This window comes from Halichoerus grypus, chromosome 5 (assembly GCF_964656455.1).
Source record: "Halichoerus grypus chromosome 5, mHalGry1.hap1.1, whole genome shotgun sequence".
Classification (NCBI taxonomy): Eukaryota; Metazoa; Chordata; class Mammalia; order Carnivora; family Phocidae; genus Halichoerus; species Halichoerus grypus.
In genome coordinates this window covers 20,312,745-20,339,728 of record NC_135716.1, presented here as the reverse complement: position 1 = coordinate 20,339,728, position 26,984 = coordinate 20,312,745, and the positions used below count along the sequence as shown (strand labels likewise).

At 38.8% G+C, this 26,984-nt stretch overlaps 1 protein-coding gene across 1 annotated transcript in view; it reads left to right on the top strand.

The window, feature by feature from the left end:
* The first annotated feature begins 2,227 nt into the window (after positions 1-2,227).
* Positions 2,228-26,984, top strand: part of COLEC10 (collectin subfamily member 10) — a 36,693-nt gene continuing 11,936 nt past the window's right edge. The window contains exons 1-3 of the mRNA XM_036120286.2: positions 2,228-2,444; positions 24,078-24,149; positions 25,834-25,905. Coding sequence (XP_035976179.1) covers positions 2,297-2,444; positions 24,078-24,149; positions 25,834-25,905 — 292 coding nt within the window. The 5' untranslated portion in view covers positions 2,228-2,296. The remainder of the gene's footprint in view (positions 2,445-24,077; positions 24,150-25,833; positions 25,906-26,984) is intronic.

Genomic DNA, 26,984 nt, shown 5'->3' with positions numbered 1-26,984 from the left:
TCAAAAGCTAATCTCATCTGGAAACACTCTCATAAGCATGCCCAGAAATAATGTTTGGCCAAATATTTGGGCACCCCATAATCCAGTCAAGTTAACACATAAAATTAACCTTCACAGTGATGTTAAACAAATTGCTTAGTTTTTCTGAGCCTCAAGTAATTTGTCTGCAAAATGGGGGAATTACTATCCATTCCAAGGGTTATTTTAAGGCTTAAACAAGATGCACTGAAGAGATCAACCTTATTTTGCACATAATGACTATTCAATTAATGCCAGTTCCTTTTGCTTCCTTTCCCTGTATTGCTATTTAAAAAAATCCAGTTATGTTATACTGTAAGCCTGTTATGGGTTGAATTGTGTCTTCCCAGACAAAAAAATAAGTTCATGTGTTGAAGTCCTAACTCTCAGTACCTCATGATGTAACTGTATTTAGAGATAGGTTGTTAAGAGGTTTTCAAGTTAAAATGAGATCATTAGCGGGGGGCGGGCTAATCCATTATGAATGGTATGCTTATAAAAAGGGAATCATTTTGACATAGAGAGATACATACAGATACACACAGAGAGAACGCTGTGTGAAGATTAGAGCTGTGCTGTCATAGCCAAGCAAATACCAGAAGTTAGGAGAGGGGCCTAAATTGATCTTTTCCTGGTGTCTTCAGAACAAGCATGGGTTTGCACCTTGATCTTAGACTTCCAGCCTCCAGAACTGTGACACAATAAATTTTTGTTATTTAAGCCCCTCAGTTTGTGGTACTTTGTTACAGCAGTCCTAGGAAACTCATACACCCGTATTTCTTAGATTGACCATTACTTGTAATAACATCTCATGGAAATAATTCTTCATTGGCCCTTATGAGGATATATAAGGTCTGTTTTTTCCAATTTCAAGGAAAGTAGGTCTAAAACCCCTTCTGGCCTAACTCTCAGTTAACATGCTTCTCAAGAATAGAGAAGGTAAGGCATCTCCCTATTATATGTGATTTTTTTAAAGATTTTGTTTATTTATTTGAGAGAGAGAGAGTGAGAGAGAGAGAGAGCATGAGCAGGGGAGAAGGGTAGAGGGAGAAGCAGACTCCCTACCGAGCAGGGAGCCTGATGTGGGACTCGATCCCAGGACCCTGGGATCATGACTTGAGCCAAAGGCAGTTGCTTAATCGACTGAGCCACCCAGGTGCCCTATAAGTGATTCTAATTCTAGTTTTTTAATATCTCACTAAGCCTAGGCTATTCATACAGGCCATGCGTTGATGGAATAGATAGGTGGATGGATGGATGGATGGATGGATGGAGAGAGAGATGATAGATAGATGATAGATGATAGATAGAAAGATAGATGATAGATAGGAGATAGAGAAAGGAAGAACAATCTCTATTTCTATCTCTGTATATATGTCTATACCTACATCTCTAATATCTATATCTATACTGCTTTTTAAGAAACAATAATAGCATAAGCTTCTCCCCCCCATTTTATCAAAAACTTGCTACAAACATCATTTTAATAAAATTTTCAAGTCGTACTCTCTCATATGTTTGTATTTACTATGATTTGTCAACCATAATGTATTGTTAGGCAGTTGATGCCCCCTCCTCTTTTTGCCATATTTTCTCAAATAAAGCTTTGTTCACATTTCAGAATAATTTCTTAAAATAGTGTACCAGAAAGACAATTACTAGATCAAGGCTATAAACATTTTTAATATTCTTGATATTTATTGCCAAATTGCTTTGCAGAAAAGCTGGTGTTCTTTCCTTTGGAGTTTAATCCCAAGACGGTTCTTTGTAACAACAGAAGGAAATAAGGTCATGAAGAGCAGTGGGAGTGCTAGCATTCAGTTGCCACAAACAATTAATGAATATTTCCTTACAAAAAAGCTCAAAGCCCTGCATAGTGTATCCATAACATGCAGGTAATTCAAGCAATCTCTGGCTCCATCTTTCTGGAACCCAACATAAAAATGCAATGTGGGATATTAAATTGTCAGCTCATGTGCTGAGCAGAAGTCATCTCTATCCTCTCCATTCTCTGGGTTGTTTCTTCTCGAGTGTTTAGTTCAGAGATAATTTTCAGTAAACTGTTGTCACTTGAAAATAAACAGTCTGGACAATGTACGGTCCATTCAGAATACTGAGAAAATAAACAACCTAGGATATGCTCCCTGCTTGTCTTTGGAGCCCTTTTTGGAATGTGTCCTCCAGATACTTTACTTTCTTCCCTAAAGCAGAAGTTTTATTTAAAATAAAGCTACTTCTTTGGCACTTCTGGGCAATCCTTTTTTGAAGAACCACAGCAATGAGTGGCTTTGGAGCCCTACTTCGAAGAAAGCAGTCCATCCTTCTGGTGCTCTTTCTTTTGCAAATTCAAAGTCTGGGTTTGGACATGGATAGCCGTCCTACCACTGAAGTCTGTGCTACACACACAATTGCACCAGGACCCAAAGGTGAGGAAAGAAAAACAAAATGTTCATATATAGTAAGTGAACTCTCTTCCCTCCTCCCTCAACCCTACTGTAACTCTCAATGACTTTCTCTTCTCCTTAGTGTGTGCCTTCCTTCTTTTCCTTCTGTTTTGGAAAACCAATGGCCTGTTATTTTTGTAAAAACCTTCCCTGATGTTAGGTAAGAGCATGTTGGGAAGGGGTGGACCTCACCCAGGGCACGGGAAAATTCCCTCCTCCATGCTGTTCCAGGGGGAAGGTACACAAGCCAAGACGTTAGTCTTTCAGGAATGCTTTCCTTAAGACCCTCTCTATTCTTTGGCTCTTTTTATTCCAACGCCTTTCTCAGCACTGATTTTGGTAAAGTTACTGGGCAAAAGCTATGTAAGGAGAAAATTAAATCTTCTGAATATTTCATTCAATGAGTGGGCTTCCTATGAAGAAGAAAATTTTTGTCGAGGATGCAGGTAGTGTATAAATGAAATTTCTTTATTGAAAGTGGAGTCTTTGGGGCCAAGTGCCTTCAGCTGAAGGGTGATAGACTATTGCAGAATTTTTTCAAGTAGAGCCAAGGTCTAAATGTGCTTCAAGCAACTGGTTGATAAAAAATGCTGTGGTTTTCCTGGTTTTAGTTCTGACCCTTTTGTTCTGGAAGTGGTCACTGCAGTGCAAATTGGTGCTCCCTTATTAGTAATTCATGCTATGTTTCTCCAGGCTATAGGGTGGAAGAATTGCAGCTGCTTAAAATTTTAAATAGAAAAAAAGGGTCTTTCAGAAAAAGCAGAAATACATCGCCCTATCCTTGTCAGTTATTTAAATGTGTATTGCTTAAAGTGCATTTTTCTTAATCAGTGAATTAATTTCCTCCTAAGATTGCAATCCAAGCTTTAACCTTTGATACCATAAAATAAATGCAGGGAGGAACAATGAGACCTTGGGGCTTCCAAATAATTTCTTGGGTGAATAAATGAATAATGTGAGGGCAAATGTTCAGAAAAGAAAGTTTTGATTAGAAATAAAAGTATTTACTTAGAACTATTACTGGACTTTCCAATATCGTACAAGGAACTTTGTGTTATTCCTGAGGTATCATGGAAAATGCTGAAAATTAAAGTTTTCCTTGTCCCTGCAAATGGGAGTGTCCATTTGAGAATAGGACCGTTAATTTTCCTTGCAGAGAAACTACAACTTTCAAGCTAGAAGAAGAATGGACAAAGTGTTGTCAAAATAACATCCCAAATATCATGCATTCCAGTACAACAATTCTATTTATTCCAATTCAGCCAACATATATCAAATACCTATTAAGTGCCAAGCATTATTTTAGGCATAAGAGATGCATTAAATAACATATATTAGTGTCATGAGCAGTAGAGAAAGAAAAAATTTAGGAGGGAGGAGTGGGCAATTAATTTTTATTGGATACCAACAGCCTGTTCATCATGGTCTTCCTACCCTCATTTCTTAATGCAAAACATCCCCCTTCCCACTAGAAACCTTGCTAAGATTTCAAACAATGTAAGTCTTTCATTCTTTTCCTGAGCTTGTGTCATCTAGAACCCCAGGGGTTCCAGAACAAGGTCTGCTAGGAACCTGGTATGATTTTTTCTTCCCCCAGAGTCTGAGGACTTTGCATCAAAATGAATTCTAAGTTCCTTTCTTATTAAAAATATTCCACAATTCTGGAACGGAATGTACTGAATACCTCCTACATCTCAGGCCTCATGTTCAGTGTTAAAGGTTTCAAATTAAAGCCCTTGTCCTAGGACATGTCTACATTTCAAGCTTTGTATGAGATTGTAAACTCTTGGACTCAGGGCTCAGTTAATTTGGTTTTTTCTTTGCAAATTGCCTGTATTCATGCATATGGAGCACCATGCATGTGCTCATCACCGACTCTCTGCCACCCTAGGCATTGGATGTTGTGCCTACAAATGAAAAACAAGACTTAGTCTTCGTCTTCTCTCAAGATATAAACTGCCATCTACCCTACCTCATTCCTTCATGAACATGGTAATAGCACCTCCCTACCCTTGAACAAGGCAGATTTGCGTATTTATTTCTAAAAAAATACTAATAATAAAGAAAAGGGAAAAAAAAAGCTTGATGGCTAAGGAAATATTTAAAGGATGGAATTATTGCTTCTGTTTAATATATTTTTCCCAAGAGCAGGCTGGTGTATATTTTTCTCCATGGCTAATCATGTCAATACCATAGTTACCAGCACTGTGCTCAGAAACTTCTAGGAGCTCTGAGAAACAATAAAAGGAGTTTTCCCTAAATTCATTTGGGAGACTGAGAACTAAATAAACTATTTAGAGTTGCAGGTGGAAAACAAGTAATGTTAACCAGTCATATAAGATGTTGTCCAATATAGACTCACCATTTTCTTACTGCATTATTTCCCAAGCATGACTTGGTGGTAAGAAGGATATGGAATTAAATCTGTTTTGATCTTCAGTATGCTATTACATCTATTTATGCTTTAGTTTCTTTATTTGCAAAGTGAGCTTCATTAGAGAACTGTTTTAAGAATAATATAAGCTAACAAATATAAACTTCAAGCCGTGTAGACAGTATAAATAGATAATTAAATTCTATTTGTCTTTCCTTCCTCTCCCTATTTATCTGTCTGCTGAGTAACAATTTTGGGAATAAGCAATGTTCCAATTATCAAAACTTCTTTGTTGAAAGCCATCTTTATTTTTCTCTCTATGCCTTAAATTTATTATTTTATGCTGTTCAGTAGAAAATGTTCCCTTTCCCACCTGTGTCGTTTCTTGAAACTATTCGTGTACAATTCTGACCTCTAGTGGTTTCCCTTGAGAACAGCAGTGGCAAGAAATTTTAACAAGAAATGTTAAAAAGAAATGTAAGAGCAATAAGAAATATTTGAGTGATGATTCACAATTTCCAAAGTATTTTCAAGCAGATTATCTTGTTTAATTTTCATAATTGCCTTATGTGGTAGCAATTACTTTAAACTTAAAAGATAAGGAAACAATGTCAACAAGGCCAAGTGGAACCCTCAAGGTCTCTCACATACTTACCGAACAGATAAGCCATTTGAACTTTAGCCCTGGCCTTCTGGCTCTGGGTCCAGTGCCATTCCATGACACCCACTGGCTTCAATTAGAATCAGGTTTGAGAATATAGTCCACTGACCCCTATGTGATAAGAAATGGATGTGACAATGCCTGAGAACATGGCATTCATGCCACCTCACAGCTCAACATTGTACCGGATACTGAAATATGCTGAAAGTAATGATATGCCTTCTTTTTGATAATCAACTCCATTACTTCATTAGTTTGCTTGGAAATTAAAGATATTTTGCCTTATTGCTTATGCTGGCTTCCGTTAACCTTTTTGTTTAGGAGCTTTTTTTCAATGACTTTTGTGTGTGTGGCCTAAAAGTTGCTTTGCATTCCATCTGGCTTCTCCCTACTTCTCCCACATCAAACTGCTTTTCCACTTGTAGTCTGATTCAGGCATCCCTGCTTTGTCTCTCATTCCTGGCCCAGGATCTTTGTATTTGATGCTCCTTCTGTCTGGCCTAAACTTAGCCCAGCCCAGATCTTCCTTCCCAAGGATCGTTCCTTCTCCTCATTTAGGTTTTAGCTCCAATGCCATTTGCACAGTAGGCCCTACCAGATACCCCCTCACTCTCTGGATCCTAGCTATATCGAGTTATTTCCAGGAATCTTTTCAGCCTCCAGTGCAAACAAGCTTCTCATGACTTCCCCAAACAGATGGCCAGATATGCCCAGGAATGTCTGGATCACTTTCACAGCCAATTTGGAAGTCTCACTACCTGTAATGTAACTATCAGAGGTAACTTGGTTTAATTCCATTTATTTTTGCATTTGTTAAAGCTGAAGCCCAGAGAGTTAAGATTACTTGTTCTAAGTCATACAGTGATTAACTGGCAGCAGGACTAGAATTGGAGCTCCTGTTCCAATCACCAGGCCAGTCATTGTTCCATTCTGCCAGGTTGTATCATCACCCTCATGTTTCATCAGTCTCATTAAGCATGAAATGATCCTTCCTTTAGCTTTCTAAATTAACATTAGAAAAGGAGTTCTGTGAGGTCAATGCATAAACATCATACGGAATTGTTTTAGCTCGGTCACCTTGATATAAATTAAGTTGCTAATTTCTTTCTGGTGGCTTTATCAGAGAGGTTAAGCAAGTAGGTATTTTCCCAAGACCTTTATATTAACTATATTAATTCACTATATTCTTTCATTGAGAGTTTTAATATGTATTTTATGCATAAAGACAGACCGAAATTTTAAGTGGCTCGGCCAGGGTGTTCCAAACCATTTTTTCCTCTCCTTTTCCCTTTGGGTAGATGCCAAGAAAGCATCTCAAGGTTAGACCAGAAAGGGAAGAGTAAAACTCCAGGCAATCAAGGTGTGAGCAAAGATGATTCAGGAGATATGATGATAATGTTAAAAAACATTTAGCTTGTTTCATTTTAATAAGCATGTATCCTTTCCCCAGGCTTCCCCTTTCCTCAACTCCCTTGCACAATAACTTGGCTATCCATCTATCACCTCTAGGGCCATGGTAGTAGTAGGTACTTGCATGTTGGCAAAGATCATGGACTTTGAATTTGAGCTCTGCCACTTATTGTCTTTGAGACCTTAAGCCTCAGTGTTTTCATTCTTTAAATAGAGATAATGTTATTGTCCATCTCAAATGCTTAATTTGAAAATTAAAACATGTGTAGCATATAGCTTAGCTATCCTCATTTTTCCCATTAGCTTCCATTTTCCATTACCATAAGCTTCCTCTCTCCCCACATCCCTAATGAAAGGCTCACAGATTGTAAAGTTGGCTCCTTAAATAGAAATCCATCAGGGAAATGCCACCACCTTCTGCTCCTTGCTGCAATTTCCTTTCTATTGCAGTACCCCTGCAAAGTCAACTCTTGTCAGTAGTTCACTTGAGATCACCCTTTCTCTTCACTCATGTTGCCTTCTTTCCCTTGTTCTCCAACTGAGTCTGGTGTTCTTGATCAATTAAGTAGGAATAACAATAGTGTAAATACCCCTAGGGATGTAATGGGATTAAATGAGCTAAAACCCACAAAACCAAACCTCAGTTTTCTTTTCAGTAATAAAAGATTGGATGATAAGTGTGACTACCTTAAGGGGTCTTGGTGAGGAGAAATGAGTTAAGCCACACAAAGCACTTAGTACTGTCCCTGACATATTGCCAAGGACCCTTTAAATATTCGAAAACCATGGATTAGCAAAACTCAAGAGAAAATGAGAATGTTTTTCCTGCTTTCTGGTCTTTTTTCGTCCTTTAGGGAATATTTTCCTGTGCCCCAGGCAGGCAGTTTTGTTGGCCTTGGGTCACCGACCATACGTGTAGGCCAGATACAACTTAAGTCTCTCACTCTTTATTTGTGTTTATGAAATTCTACGTCTGTTAGAAATGGTGTTGTTTGGCCTTTTCACATATTTTCTGGATATTCTGATCCATAAGCAGTCTTGTCTGGTTTTTGCACCACATATTTGATCTGTAATATTCTATAATTTTACAAAACTCTTTAAATTATATTCTAGAACATTCTCTGCTCTTTTATAAATTATAAGTATGTGCAGTAAAAATCTGACACTCAGAGACTCAACTGAAGTCGCGTCTAAAGAATTTAATTGTTTTCAAATTATTTACTGTGATTGGTCTTGACTTGAAAACTCTAGAACCATTATTTCAGGTCTCTTGTGGCCACTTGAGAATACTTATATCTGTTAAACAAATTATATGAGTATGAGTCTTTAGAATTTACCAAGGATTTATCAATTATTTTTCTTTAGTTCCACTGACATACTATAGGAATCATTATCCCTATTTAAAGAGAGGGATAAATAAATAAAGGAAGGAAGCAAGGAAAGAAGGAAGGAACGAATGAACGAACGAACGAACTAAAGCCTGTGCCTGTGACTCTTCTGAGCGTCATTTATTTGACATCAGCCAGGGATGAGTGTATGTGCAAGACATTACAGTATGGAGTGCAGTCAAAAATAGTTTAAATGATGTTGTTCTGCCTTGCTTGAGATGAACAAAAATCTAGAAAAGGATTTTGACATTCAGAGCCAAAGTACCCTCCCCTTAGACCACATGCTGAGTGTCCAAAGAGGCCCTTATGTCCAAAGGGAGCTTGGGAGATGGAGAAATGTCACAAGTGTAACAATATGCTGCAGACCAAAGTGAAAGTCTCCAAAGAGAAGGAGGGACTTGGATATATTACAAAGGAAGGTCTCTAGAATGGATTTATCCTAGCAATTGAAGAGCAAGGCTAGACCATGCCACCAGTGATCTTGGGGCAAACTACTAACCCATAGACACAAACCAAATACACTGAAATAATGCTCACATGGAGTGTACAAAGGCAAGGGATATGACCTTTTTTCTTAGCTTAGAGGACCCTGAAGGGAGGCAATATCATGTTGGTATTATTCTAAGGTGACCCAACCATGCTAACGTGGAACTTTCTCCTGATCCCTCATCCTGTTTCTCTAACATTGTAGCTCTGCACAGATGAGGGTATGCAAAATTAAAATGCTCAGCATTCATTGATGCCAGGGTATTCCTGCACCTGCCTACAAGGCTTTACCATTGAGAACCGAATCGCCCAAAATGCATCATTTTACTGCCTGTTTTCCTGTATTTCTTCCTATCTTACTCTTTGGAATTAGAAATATGGGTGGATGTGGGAGGTTAGGGCACAGTACTCTGCTGTGTTGAAATGCATCACTAATGCAACAAATTTATCGACTTAATTTGCAGGTCAATGGAGACCTACTCTTAGAACAGGGGTGTCCAAAGGAGGAGAAACTAAGTGTTATTCTACCTCAATCTTTTAATAAGGTGGAGCACAAAATGTTTTCCCTATTCTAGCTCCAATAGCTTCATTGTAAATGGAAACTTACTGCACTTTGTTACCCTAATTTTCATTATACCTTGGGTTTTCTTTCTTCTTCTTTTTTTCTGGTTTTGGTTTTCACAGCTACTCTGTAGAAGTTTTAAGATTGTATCAGGTCTGACTAGCCAAATGATAGTTTAAAGCAGAAGAGTCAATGGAAATCTGAGTAGGAGAATGAAGCAACTTAGATATTTTTTTAGGTAGACAAATCTCTTGGCAGGGCTGAAGATAGGCTGAAGGACTGAAAGGATGTGAGAAGATCCTGGTGGGACATGAACTAAAAATGAGAGATGAATTAGGGCTGTTGGGATAGGGAGAAAGAGGGGAGATTAGAGAGAGATTTCAGAAGCAAAACTGGCAGATGATAATGAGTTCTAAACAGTTTGAGCTGCCTCTGGACATCCATATGGAAAAGTCCAGTAAGCAGTTGAAAATAGAGATCATAAATATTTTTTAGGCATTTCTTCTCTACAAAAACAAATCACACTATTTGTCTTGACTCATGGTTTTTGTAACTTGTTTCATTTAGTGGAATCATCAGGGAGGACACTGTCATTCTCACAGATGGGTGGGATGTCCATGGGTTGGGATGTTGGGATATAATCGCATAGCTATTACTTATAATGCTATTCTTTTTCTTTACATTAGCTTCTGCCCCACTTTGTACTGAAAGGAATTTTAGACAGAATATTGTGTGTGACATCTACAGAGTGCTGTAAATGTTTCAATGCCAGACGCACAAATCTCTGGAAGCAAAAATACACATCAGCCAGGGAGTTGCAAATCTGCACAGCCAAGGTATGGGCTAAAGAGGCATTCCCTGCCCTTGGCCTCTTCTTTGTATCCCTCTAATTTCTAGTGGCTGGAAATTCTGGGTGACCTAGTGGATGATACTATCATATCATAAATTTCTCGAGCGCTCACTGCATTCCAGACACCGTTTGACCCTTCATATGCATTAGCACATTTACTCCTCTCAAAAACACTGTGAGGGAGATATTTCAATATTCTGGTTTACTAGTGAGGAAACTTCGACTTATAGAACTTAAGTGGGTTGCCAGTGAGCCAGTGATGGAACCAGGACTTGAACTAAGCCCTCAGATCCCAGATCTTCCTCTCTTAACTACTGCCAAATAAAAATGTATTGCAGAAGCATGCCACTTTGTCCTGGATGGATGGGATTCCTCCTTGCATTTGTTTCTACTGACTTGGCTGTGAATGCATTTTAATAATGAATGATATGTGCAGGAGGAAAAAAACCTGCCCAACAAAACTTAATATTGTATTTTTCATTAAGTACAATGTTAGTTGTTTTCTTTTTTTCTCCCTGTTACTCGGACATGCAATGACTACAAAAAACTTGCAGGTTCCAGGTAGTAATTCTTCTTAAACCAAATAAACCTGAAAACAAAGAAGAGGTGCTTTATAATTCAAGTAGAAAACATTGCAGGATCCTTGAAATCCTCATTTTTTTTTTGCTAGGTTATACAGGAACTAGTTGAAGGGGGAATAAAGTTTATGGGTCTCTGAGATTGATGGGGCACAATAAAGGGATTGGTTGACATCATGGTCATGCACATCAACAACCTGGGTTGGATCATAGGAAGCACCCAGTAAACATAGTTGTTATCAATATTGTCATTGATATTGTTATTAGATAAATTAATCACAATATATGTCCTTACATATTATATTTCCTTACATTGTTTAGAATATTAATATAGAAAAAGCATTTCTATTCTATTTCCTTATTTGATACATTATCTTATCATCTGAGGAGAGAGCCTATAGATGAATAAAAGCCAAATCTCCTTACCAGGGAGAAGAAAAAAGATCATCGATCTTTTCAAAATCTCACCTTGTTAGATGCCAACAACACACATGGTAATTTCCCATTCATAGTACTCATAACATTTATAAGACCTTGTCTGGTGTCTCCTTCCCACCAAACTTTTAGGCTTAGATCATGTCTAGTCTGAGACAGTGTTGTATGCCTAGGACTCAACACAGGACTTAGTAGCTGGTAGAAACTCAATAAATATTTGTTCAAGGAATGAATGAGTGAGTGAGCAAATTGTGAAGTTTTGAGCAGCTCTCGAGAACAGAGTATAAAATACCTGCCCTCAAAACAAGGAACTTGCACTCTAATTGAGTAGTTGACATTAATACAAAAAGTTAAATAACAGTGTGCTTTAAAATAATACTCTAAGGCAGCAATTAGAGAGTAGTAACAAGGAACCAGATGGTGAATTACCAAGGAAATAATTCTATCAATAAATTCAGAGAATTTAGAATTTGAGACAAGACTAATAGGTAAAATTTACAAAAGAAGAGAAGATCCACAGTTTCTTTACATTATTTATGATTTATTTTTCAAATTGCAAGAATATTTCATGCTTGTTGAAACACATAGCCTGTGTATTACGCTAAGCGAAATAAGTCATTCAGAGAAAGACAAATGCCATATGATTTTACTCATATGTGGAATTTAAGAAACAAAACAGATGAACATGGGGAAGGGAAAGAAAAATAAAATAAAATGAAAATAGAGAGGGAGGCAAACCATAAGAGACACTGAACTCCAGGAAACAAACTGAAGGTTCCAGGAGGGGAGGTGGGTAGGGGAATGGGGTAACTGGGTGATGGGCATTAAGGAGGGCACTTGACGTAATGAGCACTGGGTGTTATATGCAACTGACAAATCACTAAATTCTACCGCCGAAACTAATAATACAGTATATGCTAACTAAATTGAATTTAAATAAACAATTTAATTAAAAAATACCATATAAAGTGTGTAAATATGTGCAGAATAAAAATGTGTAAAGAAAAAGCTAATGATCTCACTTTTCACTGTGACTCTTCCATTTTCCGAACCATTTCACCTATGTAACCATCATTAATAGCTTGGTATTAACATGTTTCTCTATATTTTTTCTGTTTATTTATTTTTTCTTTTAAATGGGCTCATATGCAAATGACTCTCCAAGAGACATTCTTTATATAATATAACATGGAGATCACACCTTCTTCAGAGGTCTTTCTCGCACTCATTATTTTTGGCAACTGCACAATATTTCTGTTTCACGATGATGATACACTTTCAGATTGTTTATGGTTTTTGTTTTTGCCACTATAAACATTCTCATATACATAAATACACACACATGTATATACATATATATACATTAGTTCTTACAGTTATTCTCATAAAATAGGTTCCCTAAGGTACAATGGAAGGTGTGGATTCTTTATTTTAATCCTTATTGACAGACTAGCTTCCAGAAATGCTGTAGCAATTCATGTTACCAGAAGCAATGACTGAGTGCTCTCTGCATCTATGGCATCTTTGAATGCTATTAGTTTTTTAGATTATTACTAAATCTGATGGCAACATATGATAATAGACATTTCCATATTACTTTTCTGACTAATAGTGAGTATGGACATTGTTCATCTATCATTTATTGTTTATATTTTTAGATCATCTTTTTATTTCACTTATTGTCTTTTTGCAAAAGCTGTTCACACGTTAAGAATATTAATCACCTTATATATGTCTTAGTGCTTGATTTTTTTCCTTGTTTGTCATATATTTGTTTATAAACTCTATATAGTTATGTGACTTCTTTTACCATATAAAAACTTTTAATTTCTCATATGGTCATATATGTCTTTCTTCTCTTTTATGACTTCTGCTTTTTTCCTCTGGAGAGATGAACTTCAAACAGAGAGAAAAGTCTTTCAATGGTGGCATGAATTGAAAGACCTTTTAATGAAAAATGAATAAACAAGTTGAACAGGCATAGAAGGTTATGCAAGTCAATGTCAGAAAATAACACCAGAAAGTTCCATTGATGCCAGTCTGTGAAAATCCAAACTCTAGACTAACTAGTTTGGACTTGGCCTATAAACAGAGAGGAACTGCTGAAATGTTTTGAATGGGACAGTTTTGTAATGAAAATGTGATTTTTATAAAGATTCGTCTGCAAGATGGCTTGAAAAAGTGAAGCTCAGATCTAAGGAAACTAATATTTCAACAATTATTCATTGAACAGACACTATTCTAGGCACTTGGAGTCACCAGCGAATAAAACACCATGAAGACCATTTAGGGACCGCCTGCAAGGAATGGGGGTTAGAGTATTAGCACAGGGAAAGGTAGAATAATGGCAGCAGGGTGGGAGGAAAAAGAAAGAACGCATGTGAGAAAAAGTAAGAATCAAGGTGGGAATTCAGAAGGAGGAAGTGCCAAAACCCATTTGGGGACTGAGCCTGGCAGCTGAGAGCATGGCGGTGACATTGGGAGAGATGGACAAATAAGAGGAGGAAACAAAAGCATGGGGTGGAGGGAACAGTAGAGCCAGGCTGGCTGCCCTCCTAGGTTACAAGCCATCACACAGACGTCTCGGCTGCCTCAAGTCCATTCATTAATCAGCCATTTGTGAGAATAACATTTTAATCAATGACTAATTTATTTGACTGTATTGTCATTAAGCTCACATTTATCGATCTTCACTTTAAGGGTATTATTCCTTTCCTTTTGAAAACCTTCATCAAGGGGCGCCTGGGTGGCTCAGTCGTTAAGCGTCTGCCTTCGGCTCAGGTCATGATCCCAGGGTCCTGGGATCGAGCCCCATATCGGGCTCCCTGCTCAGCGGGAAGCCTGCTTCTCCCTCTCCCACTCCCCCTGCTTGTGTTCCTGCTCTTGCTATCTCTCTCTCTGTCAAATAAATAAATAAAATCTTTAAAAAAAAAAAAAGAAAACCTTCATCGAGAAAGCACCTGTTGCATCTGAGTGGCTGTGCCAAGTGCTAAGGATATAAAGGAAATAGTGTATCCTCCCTGACTTTTCCCAGAATCTGACAGGGTGTGGTGGATGCTACGAAGTACAAGGGCTGTTCCCTTCAGGGAATGAGACTCTCCTGATGCTTAGGGAGATGGCAGCAGCAGCAGAAAGCCTGCACTGAGCAGCCTCCTGGGGAGAGGAGGTGACATGTGAGCCAAACCCATGCATAGGATGCATGGTTTGGATGGAAGATAAAAATCCACACGAACTTTTTTTGATGAGAACGTTTTAGTACCAGCCTGCCCTCATCTAATGACAAATTTGTATTTTAGCTTATTTTCTTTTTCACTTACCTGAAGATATAAATTTATTCTGGTGGAGCCCAATGCAAGGGATCCCATTTACTTCTTCCTGAGAAAGACCAGGGAAGAGTTTCAGGTGTGAGCAGGTAGAGGCAGGTATTTCGTCCTTCACGCTTCCATAACAGCTGCTCTCCCAGCATTTATCCCAGTAATTATAGGCTTACGTGCACATCCTCTCCTGAGGTTTCCATCTCCTCAGAGGAAGGCCCTTATTTTCCTGATCTGTGTCTAGTAGTTATATTAGTAAGGAAACATGTTTGCAGGTGAGAGAAACCAAATACAAACCAAGCTTACACTGGTTAATCAAACAAGCAAAGAGAGGAGAGAAGGAGCCTGTTTAGTCTCATGTGACAGGGAGGGACTCAAGCTGTGCTACATCCCGTCTGGAGTCAGGTGCTCAGGACTCAGCCTCCGTACCTGGGTTCCGCTTTCCTCGATAATGACTTCATTTTAAAGAAGGTTCTCCCTTCATGGTGGTAAAACAGATTCTGACACTTCAATAATAGCCTGTCTTCTCTGCAACCCTTGCAGAAAGAGCAAGTCTCCATTTTTGAAAGTTGTAACTGCTTGAGTTGTTGAGGAGGCTTATCTACAAATCGAGACTCACTGGCTCTTGTTGGGTCCCATGCCCACTGCTGAGCCAATCACTGTGGGTTAGGTTCAAACCACATGGACTAAGAATAAGCAAGTGTGGTTTCCTATGGAAATTTGTGGAGCTGTTACCAGAAGCACAGATCGAGGATACCAGGAAGATGAAACCTGTAGGTTCCCACTATACACTTAATATTTAGTGGATCGATAAGGGCACACTCAGTGCACAGGGATCCTCTGTGAGCTCTTCCATCCATAATATCATCTAATCTTCAAGCAATCCCATAAGAAAAGTGTTAACTACCTCAATTTTCTAGTTTAGGAAACAGAAGCAGAGAGAGAACATATTTAGTATGATATTAAAGAGCTGTTAAGTGGCGATGTAGGATTTGAGCCCAGGTCTCTGGGACTACGAATTAGTTTGCTAGGGCTGCCATAACAAAATACCACAAACTGGGTGGCTTAAACAACAGGAACTCATTGTCTTGCAGTTCTGGAGGCTGGAAGTCCAAGGTCAAGGAGTCAACAGATTTGGTCTCTTTTTGCTAAGACCTCTCTCCTTGGCTTGCACACGGCTGCCTTCTCACTGTGTCCTTACATGGCCTTTTCAGGGATTAGTGCATTCATCCCTGGCATCCTTTTGTGTGTCCAAATTTCCTCCTCTCATAAGGACACCAGACAGATTGGATCAGGATTGTCCGAACAGCCAGAATTTAACTTAATCACCTCTTTTTTTTTTTTTTTTTTTTTTTTTTTTTAGCTTTTGTGTTCAGTCAGGTCTACCATCTATTTTTTTTTAAATTTTTTTATTGTTATGTTAATCCCCATACATTACATCATTAGTTTTAGATATAGTGTTCCATGATTCATTGTTTGTGCATAACACCCGGTGCTCCATGCAGAACGCGCCCTCCTCAATACCCATCACCAGGCTAACACATCCTCCCAACCCCCTCCCCTCTAGAACCCTCAGTTTGTTTTTCAGAGTCCATTGTCTCTCATAGTTCTTCTCCCCCTCCGATTTCCCCCCCTTCATTCTTCCCCTCCTGCTACATTCTTCTTCTTCTTTTTTTCTTTCTTAGCATATATTGCATTATTTGTTTCAGAGGTACAGATCTGAGATTCAACAGTCTTGCACAATTCACAGCGCTTACCAGAACACATACCCTCCCCAGTGTCCATCACCCAGTCACCCCATCCCTCCCACCCCACCCCCCACTCCAGCAACCCTCAGTTTGTTTCCTGAGATTAAGAATTCCTCATATCAGTGAGGTCATATGATACATGTCTTTCTCTGTTTGACTTATTTCGCTCAGCATAATACCCTCCAGTTCCATCCACGTCGTTGCAAATGGCAAGATCTTATTCCTTTTGATGGCTGCATAATATTCCATTGTATATATATACCACATCTTCTTTATCCATTCATCTGTTGATGGACATCTTGGCTCTTTAAAGGCCTTCTGTCTAAATACAGTTACATTCTGAAGTACTGGGAGTAGGGCTTCAACATATGAATTTTGGGGGTGAAGAAACAACCCAGCCCATGACAGACTATAAAGCTCCTGTTCTGCCCATAGCACCAACTTTCCAAAGACCTGTGTTTCCAAAGGCTGAAACCCTTGGCAAACTGCATCTTGGTTAAGAGCTGCTTTCTTCCACATAAGATTCTCCCTTGGACAGCTTTTCTCCTTAGAGGCAGGCAGTTTCCTACTGACTAAAATGAACTTGGTTCTTTTGTAACCATATCCCTGCTCTAGGACCAAAATAAACATTTTGCAAATGCTTTAAATGTATTAGGAAAGGTGTTGTTTTATAAGGATGGTCTTATTTCATATACACTCCTCATAACTGGGTGAGGTAGTGTTAGGGAAGAGCCTCAGAAAATCTCTTAGAGGACCCCTGCCCCACTGTCATAGAAAGATTTTTTTTCTATTCATAGAACATAGTGTTTATTATTATGTTGTTGTTGTAGTTAAGCCAGGTTAGCCAAGGTCTTGTCTCCCTTGACCACAGATCAGTTGCCTCATGGCAATGAATATGCAAAGTAATGTCTACAAATCATTCTTCTTTTGGAAACCATGCCTGCTCATTTTTTATGCTTTCATTAAAATAAATATGAAGAAAAACCCCTCAGTGTCTCAAATGAGGAAAGAGAGCCATGATGAAATCTCACCACGGGCCTATCATCTCTCCACAGTTTATGACCACTGCTATCTTTGAGGGTCAGTGAGCCATGCTTGCAGAGGCCTGGTTTCAAATTACAGATCACCTTCTCCTGCTGGCTCCTGTCAACCAAGTGCTTGGCACCAGTTCTAGGGTATAAGACCCTTGGAGAGCTGAAAAATCCCACCTTTGGGGAATGGGCAGGAGCAATCCAGGTAAGACTACACATTACCTGGCAGTACATTTGACAGGGAAAAAAGGAAATAAGCAAACTTTTTATTGATTTCTTCCTCTACCAGCAATTTCCACCACAAAACTATCAAAATGAATCAAAGTACCATGTGTCTCAGAGTAAGCAAGCAGCCCTCAATTTGGGAGACTAAACAGGTAGGTCCTCTTTTATTTCCATTTACAGATAAAACAGGAACTTTGAAAGGTTAAATACCACACCTAAGTTCACAGAGCTGGAAAGGGATATAATGAAGAATTGAATTCAGGACCTGTAAGAGCGAAGCCCATGGATTTCACCAATATATCACCCCAGCTTCACAGAAACTGCAGTTTTCTATGACTGACCAATGGACATGTGTCTTCTTCCAGCCACTCTGGTCATGACAGCTTCTTGATTTATTAGTAGTCCTTCCAAAAGAAAGAATGGAATTTTTGTCATAATTTGTATTCACTGAACCCAGGTTTACTCCTCTGAATGTCTGCTCCTTTTTCTAAGGGCTCACTCCTTTTTTATGAGTTTATATACAGCAAAGTAGTATGGGCTCAAGATGAACAAGGTCACAGAGCTCTATAAAGGTGACTTTAGCAAATCCCCATAGCCAAGTCGAACTTAAGATTGGCATAACGATATTATGTGTACATAGGAGAATGTTCTTACCTTTTAGAGATTTGCTGAAGTATTTAAGGAAGATATGTCATCGTGTCTGTAATTTACTTTTTTAAAAAGTCAGTAAAAATACATGGATGAAGCAATGGCAACATGTTAATTGTTATGTCTCAGTAATGGGTATACATTTATTTCTATTTATTTTTATTGTGTGAAAATTTACTTAGTATACATAGTCAAGTACAAAAGTAAGTGATGATTATAGGATAAGGATTGAGGTAGTGAATACAAAGGAAGGTTAAAAAGAGACGTCTTTTCTGGTGATGATGATGATGATGATCATCATCATTCTTATACCTCCTTTCTGTTCTGATTAAAAGAAGAACAGATAACCTTACCAAGCACCAGGCACTGTGCGGAACACTTTTCATGCATTGTCCCCATTAGGCCACAGCAATCCTATGAAGTGATGATTGTTTTTTCTCCATTTAATGGATGAAACGGAGACTCAGAAAAATGATATAACTTGCTCCAGAGCCCTCTTCACCAAAGGAGGGCACTCCTTTTGCCTTAGGGAGAGCTGTGTGGGAATGACTGAGTTGAAAGAATTCAGGACACGTAGGGAGGTAGGTAAAGGCACAGAGGGACTGATAAAGTAAGTGATGGATAGAAAGCAAACATAGTAGTTCCTAAGGATGGCTTAAGTTTTCAGTGAAAGAATGATGTTGTGATCAAGGAAGTCAAAGCACTGAGAGATAGTCCATTTTATGACCATACTGATATACATGGTATGTATGAGCGGTCCAGGGAATAATCGATTTGACTACAGAGCTTTCCAAGAGTGAGAATGCAATAGGCAAGAAGGGGTAGCTAAAGATGGGAAGGATATATTTTAGGGAAGAGTCCTGGCCCCATTAAAAAGCACACCATACCACCCACTCCACTCAGTTCTAAGGCTGATCAGGAAAAGGATCACTAACAACTTTTCCCTAGTCCGTAAGATTATTTTGGCAGTGAGAAAAATACAGCTCCTGGTGAATTTTCTTTAACATTTCCAAAATCAATTCACTAATTTTTAATAATTGTTTCCTTTGAGCAGGGGGTACTGACCTGGGTTCAGCTATTTCATTTCAAACTAGAATTTAATTTTAAAAGACTTTTTGCTTGTTGGGAAAAAAAAAAAAACTTTACCTAAGAAAAATTGGTCAACTGTGTGCTCTGCTGGAATTCTGCTGGAAAGATTATCACAGCAAGCTGGTGGCCTAGGGGGGCCTAAACAAATCATTTTTGTAAAATTGAAATGAGTTCATTTCAACTGATAGCTTTTCATTTAATTTTAAAATGTAAGTAGCTATTTTTAAAAGAAAAAAAGAAAGTCTAAATTGCACTACTAACCCAATGAAATATTGCCAAGAGGATGAAAGCAGACAACTGTGAACCATGTGGGGGATCCTTTCCAAAGCTTGCTTTTATACCTCTCTTCTGTTCTCATTAAAGCAAGTCCCAAAGATCAAATGATCCCGGGATACAAGCTGAAGGCAAGGGCACAAGTTGTTTACTTCATCTCTACCAGAAGCCTGCTCACCACCAGGCTAGGAGGCAGGCACACAAATCAGAAGAATAATCCTATTTTCACCCTCCCAGGTCTCCATCAGGAGCCACCAGGGAGCAGTAGATGACTAACTCACTCATCTGGCTGCTTTCAGTTAGATACTTTCTTGAAAATGAATGAGAAAACTCATAGGGGGAGGGGGGGCAGAAGGAGGAGAAATAATGGCACCAGTAGTTCACATTCATGTGGTTTCATGATTCACAAAGTGCTTCACATATATGCCTGTGTTTGATCTTGCCCTTTAGTGAGCAGGACATGCATCTTTGGTCCCATCATACAGAAGAGCAATCCCAGACCCAGAAATGAATTTATTCCCAATCATCTAGTTTGTTTAGAGGAAGGGCTTTGAAGGCAAATGCCCTGGTTTGAATCCTGGCTTTATTACTTGCAAGCTATGCGACGCTGGGAAATTACTTAACCCTTCTTTGACCCATTTCCTCGTCTGTAAAGTGGAGCTAAGAATAGTATTCTTCTCAAAGGTTGTTGAAGAGACCAAATGACAGAATGCTTTTCAAGGACTAGGAACCCCTTTGGCACATAGTATTCAATAAACACTACCATTACATTTGTAAAATGTTTTATGGCTCACAAGATATATCCAGTTCAACTATATTTATTAAACATCAGAGCCAAACACTGTGTCAAATGATGGGGATGCTAGAATAAATCACCCATGACCGCAGCCATTCCACAGGTGACAGATGAGTATAAGGAACAGAACCGAAAAATGGGCTCATTCGGTATAAAGTTCATTATTTTCAACAATCAACATAATTAAAGGGAGAATTTAGCCTAGCCTGAAAATGTTAGCGAGGGCTTCTTAAAAGAAAACACTTTTCTAATTTTACCTTTGCTAAAACCCTCTGAAGAAGATAGTATTTTGTTCATTCTACAAATGAGTGAATCAAGACTTAGAAAAGGTCAAGGACTTCCCAAGTTCCCTCAGCTAGTGAATGGCAAAGCCAACTCTCAGTGATACTGAACTACTCTAAGGATACATTCCCTGTGAATTAAGTCATTGAGATACTAGGCTATTTTTTTTTTCTTCCCCATTGTTTTTCTTCTTTAAAAAGGAACAAAAGCAGTCATTGTTTCTGGATCTCCTCTTTTCCCCCCCTGAAAAATTTGGCACAATGTCAAATTACCTAAACTCCAGAATCTGCGAAGGGTCACAAAAATCCTAGATTGGAAGGGACCATTGTTTATTGGTAGGGATCTGGAGGCACAGAGATACACCTGTTGAATCCCAGTTCTACCACCCACAAGCTCAATGACAATAGGCAAGCAATTAATCTTGTGGAGTCTGTTTTCCCATTCATAAAATGGCACAATAATAGTTTCCACCTCCTAGAATTGGTATGATGATTAACAGTGTTGGCACACATTATAATTACTCAATAAACATTTGCTACTAACTTTATTTAAAGAAATGCCACTTAACCCATCCACTTCACCCCTCCGGTCTGATCACACAAATCTTCTGTGTGTTCTTTTTTGAAAGCCTTCCCTAGAAGAAGATTTTAGAGCTTCACATGTGAAGTGTTTTAATGCTTGACCAATCTCACGACCTGGAAATCCAACTGTTCCATACTTGGCTTATGCTTTCATTTAAAATATTAACATTCTGCTCTCAGAAAAAATAGAAAATGGCTGATGATGTTTTTTTCTGGATGAATAAATGACATCTCCACTTTCTCTCTCCTAAACTGTCTAAGGCGCTTCACTTTTGTCTTTAGAAGTCTTCTTTCTATTTCTTTCCACTGGTGATGGACAGGACTTCTTCATATCCTGAGATTGCTATGTGATAATGTAGGTAGCTGGTCATAATATTGTGTGTGTTGTGCTGTTTATTTTCAAAGCACATTCACATACTTACCTTGTTGATCCTAAAACAACTGAGAGAAGAAGGGAGGGCAGGTATAAAGTCCACATTAAGGACGAGGAAACTAAAACATTAAGTGAAGAATAACAATAGCCACCACTGCACGATTATGTTCCGTATCTCCTATGCATTTTATCTTATTAAACTTCTGACAAGGGCCCCACTTTGGTAGGTGTTATTAGTTCAATTTGCAAGAGGGGAAAATGAGACTCAGAAAGGGATGTCACATATCCAACTTTCTCCAGATAATGAGTGGTCAAGCTGAGAAAGACCAGATCTGTCTTACTTCAAAGCCAATAAGCTCTATCACTGACTTTTGAAGGTTTGCTCAACCCATCAGTGACTAACATGATGTGAAAATCCAGGGCTCCTGATTTATAGTCCAGAACACTTCTCTTTTCTTTTTTTTTCTTTTTTTAAAGATTTATTTATTTTAGAGAGAGAGTGTGAGCAGGGGGAGGGTCGGGGGAGAGGGAGATAGAATACCAAGTAGACTCCTTGCTGAGCACAGAGCCCAAGTCGGGGCTCAATCCCAAGACCCTGAGATCATGACCTGAGCAGAAATCAAGAGTCGGATGCTTAACTGACTGAGCCACTCAGGCACCCCCAGGACACTTCTCTTTTTCTTTTTTTTTTTTTAAGATTTTATTTATTTGTCAGAGAGAGAGAGAGAGAGCACAAGCAGGGGGAGCGGCAGGCAGAGCAGTAGAGGGAGAAGCAGGCTCCCCAGCGAGCAAGGAGCCCGATGCGGGACTCCATACCAGGACCCTGGGATCATGACCTGAGCCGAAGACAGATGCTTAACGACTGAGTCACCCAGGTGTCCCTCCAGGATACTTTTCATTAAGGCACTCATTCAGTCCTTGACTGGGCAGGTACCAGAGCTAGACCCATCTATGACTAAGATAGTTGCTGCTCACACAGAACTGCTTTGCTTCCCCATTCCTGTCTTCTGTTCTTAGCTTCCTGGTCTATGCCTACAGTTTGGGGGCTCTCAAGCATGCAGTCAGAGAGTAGTAATTTATAAAGTGTAAATTATCATTTATATATTTTTATGTATTTAGATAATTATATATAAATATATATATTATTTATATATGTATCACACATCAATATACATATTTGTACATGTACATGCTTCCAGAACTGGCCAAATTCTCCAGCAAAAATAAATATTTGTCACACCAGATGTTTTATATACACACACACTCCCACATGCGTGTATATATATACACATATAATGTATACGAATATATATGTATACACACCCACAATGGAATATTACTCAGCCATAAAAAAGAATGAGAGCTCACCATTTGCAACAACATGGATGGACCTAGAGTGTATTATGTTAAATAAGTCAGACAGACAGACAAATAACCATATGATTTTACTTGTACATAGAATCTAAAAAACAAAATAAATGAACAAACAAACAAAAAGTAGAAAGAGACCCATAAATACAAAGAACTTGCTGGTGGTTGCCAGAGGGGAGGGAGGTGGAGAGATGGGCAAAATGGGTGAAGGGGATTAGGAGGTACAGGTTTCCAGTTATGAAATGAGTAAATCACAGAGATGAAAGACACAGCATAGGGAATATAACTGATGCTATTGTAATAGCATTGTATGATGACAGATGGTGGCTACACAATCTATAGACTTTTCAGATCAGTATGTTGTAACCTGAAACTAATGTAGAATTGTCAACTACACTTCAATTAAAAAAAAAAAAAAGATTTGTTAAACCAAATAAAGTTCTCAGGAAATCACCAGCAAAGATATTTCTTTAAACATAAACTTAATAGGTTTGCAAATTTGGGAATTTCTTGTGGAAAATTTGAAACTGCCCCCCCACCCCCACCCCATACACTGAGGGCAAGGGGAGACCAAGGAAAGAGGCAGACCAATCCAGATTGGTAGGTGGTGGTGTTAATAAGCAAGGGAAGTTACAGATGAGGCTTGTCTTCGGTGGTGGTAAGATGAGGTCTCCACACCCGTATGCCAGAATCTCAAAAGTTCATATAGAACTTATCAGGGTTCAGTCACATATACCAGCCAGATGGTCTCAACAACACCTCACCCGCTCAAGGCTGCATCCTTGAAACGGTTCCCACTGTGGGAATGGTGGACAGCTCATACATTTCAAGACAAGGGAAGGGGTGAGGAGCTTTTGATCGATTGCCCAGGTCTAGTTCAGAGGTCACTGGGCAGTCACATCCCCTTAATGGATCTCTCCCAACAATCTGGAGAAAAGTGAAAGACAAAAGATACTGGAAGTGTCCTCTCTTTCCCTGAGTGTCCAGTTCATGTGCACCTGTATACATAGTCACATCGGAGTTATAGGGCAAGCACTGGGCTGAGGAATGGATTCCAACCATGTTCACCACTATATCCCGGGGAGGATGTGCTATGTTATTATCTGAGCTGCTCCACTCTTTCATTTTCCATTTCAAAAGGAGATGATGGTGAAAAGGGAGATCCAGGAGAGGAGGGGAAACATGGCAAAGTGGGACGCATGGGGCCAAAAGGTAAGTGCAATGACATGAATTTGACACTCTAATATTAGAATTGCTTTCCTCTCTCTACTGGCCTTGCCCTGGAAATTGGCAGCTTTCCTAACACTCTCTGCTCCAAAGATGAATGACATGTATTTCAGACATGAATTTACTCACCACCAGAGAGCTCCTATGACACTGACTGTCCCCAAGATTCGACGCATTTCTCAAGCTACCTCCTTAGGGTGGGCAGGAGTGGGACACTCCAGGAGCCTAGGGAGTAGTAGTCTCCAGAAATATCTAAGAAACTGTGAGTTTTAGAAACACAGCTGGGTTGATAGCTGTGTCTTCTCAGAAGCCACTGCTAAGCAACTCATTTTGGCTGGCCTAGAGTGTAAGGAGAACAATAAGAAGGAACAGAAATAGTTGTCTGATCCATTGACTTATCCATCTATTTCCAAGATCTGTTAGCAAATGGTGGGGTGGGTGAAGAGCAGAGCAAAGAAGATGAGAATGACACAAAGGCTTTTAGGGAGTGTTTTTACTCACAAAGTCAAGAGCAACCTCCCCAAAATATAGCTTTAGATTGTGATGTGTAAGTGTGTGTCTTTCAAGCACTGGACATAATTCCTGCCAACTGCTACAAGGTGGTGGCCCTAGACCACTGATTTCAAAATCTTTAGTATGTTAAAGAGAAAAAAAGACTCACAGGCCTTTGAGACTTCAGTTTGAGAAATGCTGATTTAAACTCTTCTTATTCTATAAATATGTACAATATTCTTTTTTTAATTAATTAATTAATTTTTATTAACATATAGTGCATTATTTGTTTCAGGGGTACAGGTCTGTGATTCATCAGTCTTATGCAATTCACAGCGCTCACACTAGCACATACGCTCCCCAATGTCCATCACCCAGCCACCCCATCCCTCCCACCCCCTCCACTCCAGCAACCCTCAGTTTGTTTCCTGAGATTAAGAGTCTCTTATGGTTTGTCACCCTCTCTGGTTTCGTCTTGTTTCATTCTTCCCCCCGCCCCATGATTCTCTGTCTTGTTTCTCAAATTCAGTTGCAAAATTATTATCACAGGGATATAGCTTTATAAAGGGTAAATGTTTTTTAGGTCATCATAGAAAAAAACAAAATTGATAACAATTTCGGAGGAACTCAGTTATCCCCAATCATATATATCTATATATATCTATATATCTATAGATATATATATATTTTTTTTTAATAAAAACTTGGTGGGACAATCTCTGATGTCCCTTTGATCACTAGGTTTTATGATATGTTCCCTCCCCTTTTTAAAATAGCAAATATAGTCAAATCTTAGGGAGGAAATAGACTCCCAAAATGAAGCCAAAATAGATCTACAGAGGAACAGAATTAGAATAAAATGTAAGAATTCTTCCACTCAGCCCCTTATTTGACCTTTAGATTAAACATCCTCTGCTATAGACCTTTTAGAAATATCGTGTTGGTAAGCATTTCAGTATCACTGGGTCCAGGATTTTCATACTTACCTACATTTAGTTTTAATACATACACTATAATTTGATTAAAGTAGATAAGGAAGCACAAGATATATGTCACATACCACAGATAGAAGAGTGCACTTTTTGGTATTTCCTTCAAGTGACTATCATGCATTAGCCACATCTTCAAAGGGAGTATAAAACCTTAGGATATAAAGATGACATGCTTTGCTTTTCAGGAATTAAGGGGGAGCTGGGTGATGCAGGAGACCAGGGCAACATTGGCAAGACTGGGCCCATTGGTAAGAAGGGTAAGCTGCATTTTCCTTTTCTCCAGTGGCAATTTGAAGCAAATCATACATAACCTTGATATATTTTGAAATGTTCTGTATCATGAAAATGATCCCTTTTCTTTCTTTTAAAATAGGAGTTTTTCTCTTTCTTCGTATCTTAGCTGTTCCTTTCATATATAAACAATGTGTCTAAAAAATAAAGGCCTTGAACAAGATTAAACAGAAATTCAGGGACACAATCAAACATAAAGTTTTGGTACTTTCTGTATTGAACTATATATCCTAGAATCTGTTGGTTGTAATCCTTGATACAACTAAAATCGGTATCAAGACCACGAAGCATGTTCAGTGGTAGAAAACAATTATTAAAATTCAAGGCAGCAAAGGATAGTAGAAATTTCTTTTTTCTTTCTTTCTTTCTTTCTTTTTCTTTCTTTCTTTCTTTCTTTCTTTCTTTCTTTCTTTCTTTCTTTCTTTCTTTCTTCCTTCCTTTCTTTTTTTTTAAAGATTTTTTTAAAAATTTTATTTATTTGACAGATAGAGAGAGTGAGAGAGGGAACACAAGCAGGGGGAGTGGGAGAGGGAGAAGCAGGCTTCCCACTGAGCAGGGAGCCCAATGCAGGGCTCAATCCCAGGACCCTGGGATCATGACCTGAGCCGAAGGCAGACACTTAATGACTGAGCCACCCAGGGGTCTTTCTTTCTTTCTTTCTTTCTTTCTTCTTCTTTCTTTCTTTTATAGATTTTATTTATTTGAGAGAAAGAGAGTGAAACAGAGCAGGAAGGAGGGGCAGAGGGAGAGAGAATCTCAAGCAGATTCCCCGCTGAGCATGGAGCCCAACTTGGGGCTTGATCTAATGACCCTGAGACCATGACCTGAGTTGAAATCAAGAGCCAGACACTCAACTGACTGAGCCACTCAGGCACCCCCATATAATTTTCTTTCTTAAACTGAGTGAAATAATGAAGATTCTGCATCTGGGATTTATTAACAGATTAGAAACTTTAAGTATATATTCATACTCTTTTATGTTCTGTCCTGTCCCAATCCTTCACAAAATTACTGCTTTTCTATTATAAAACAGAGGTGACCTCCT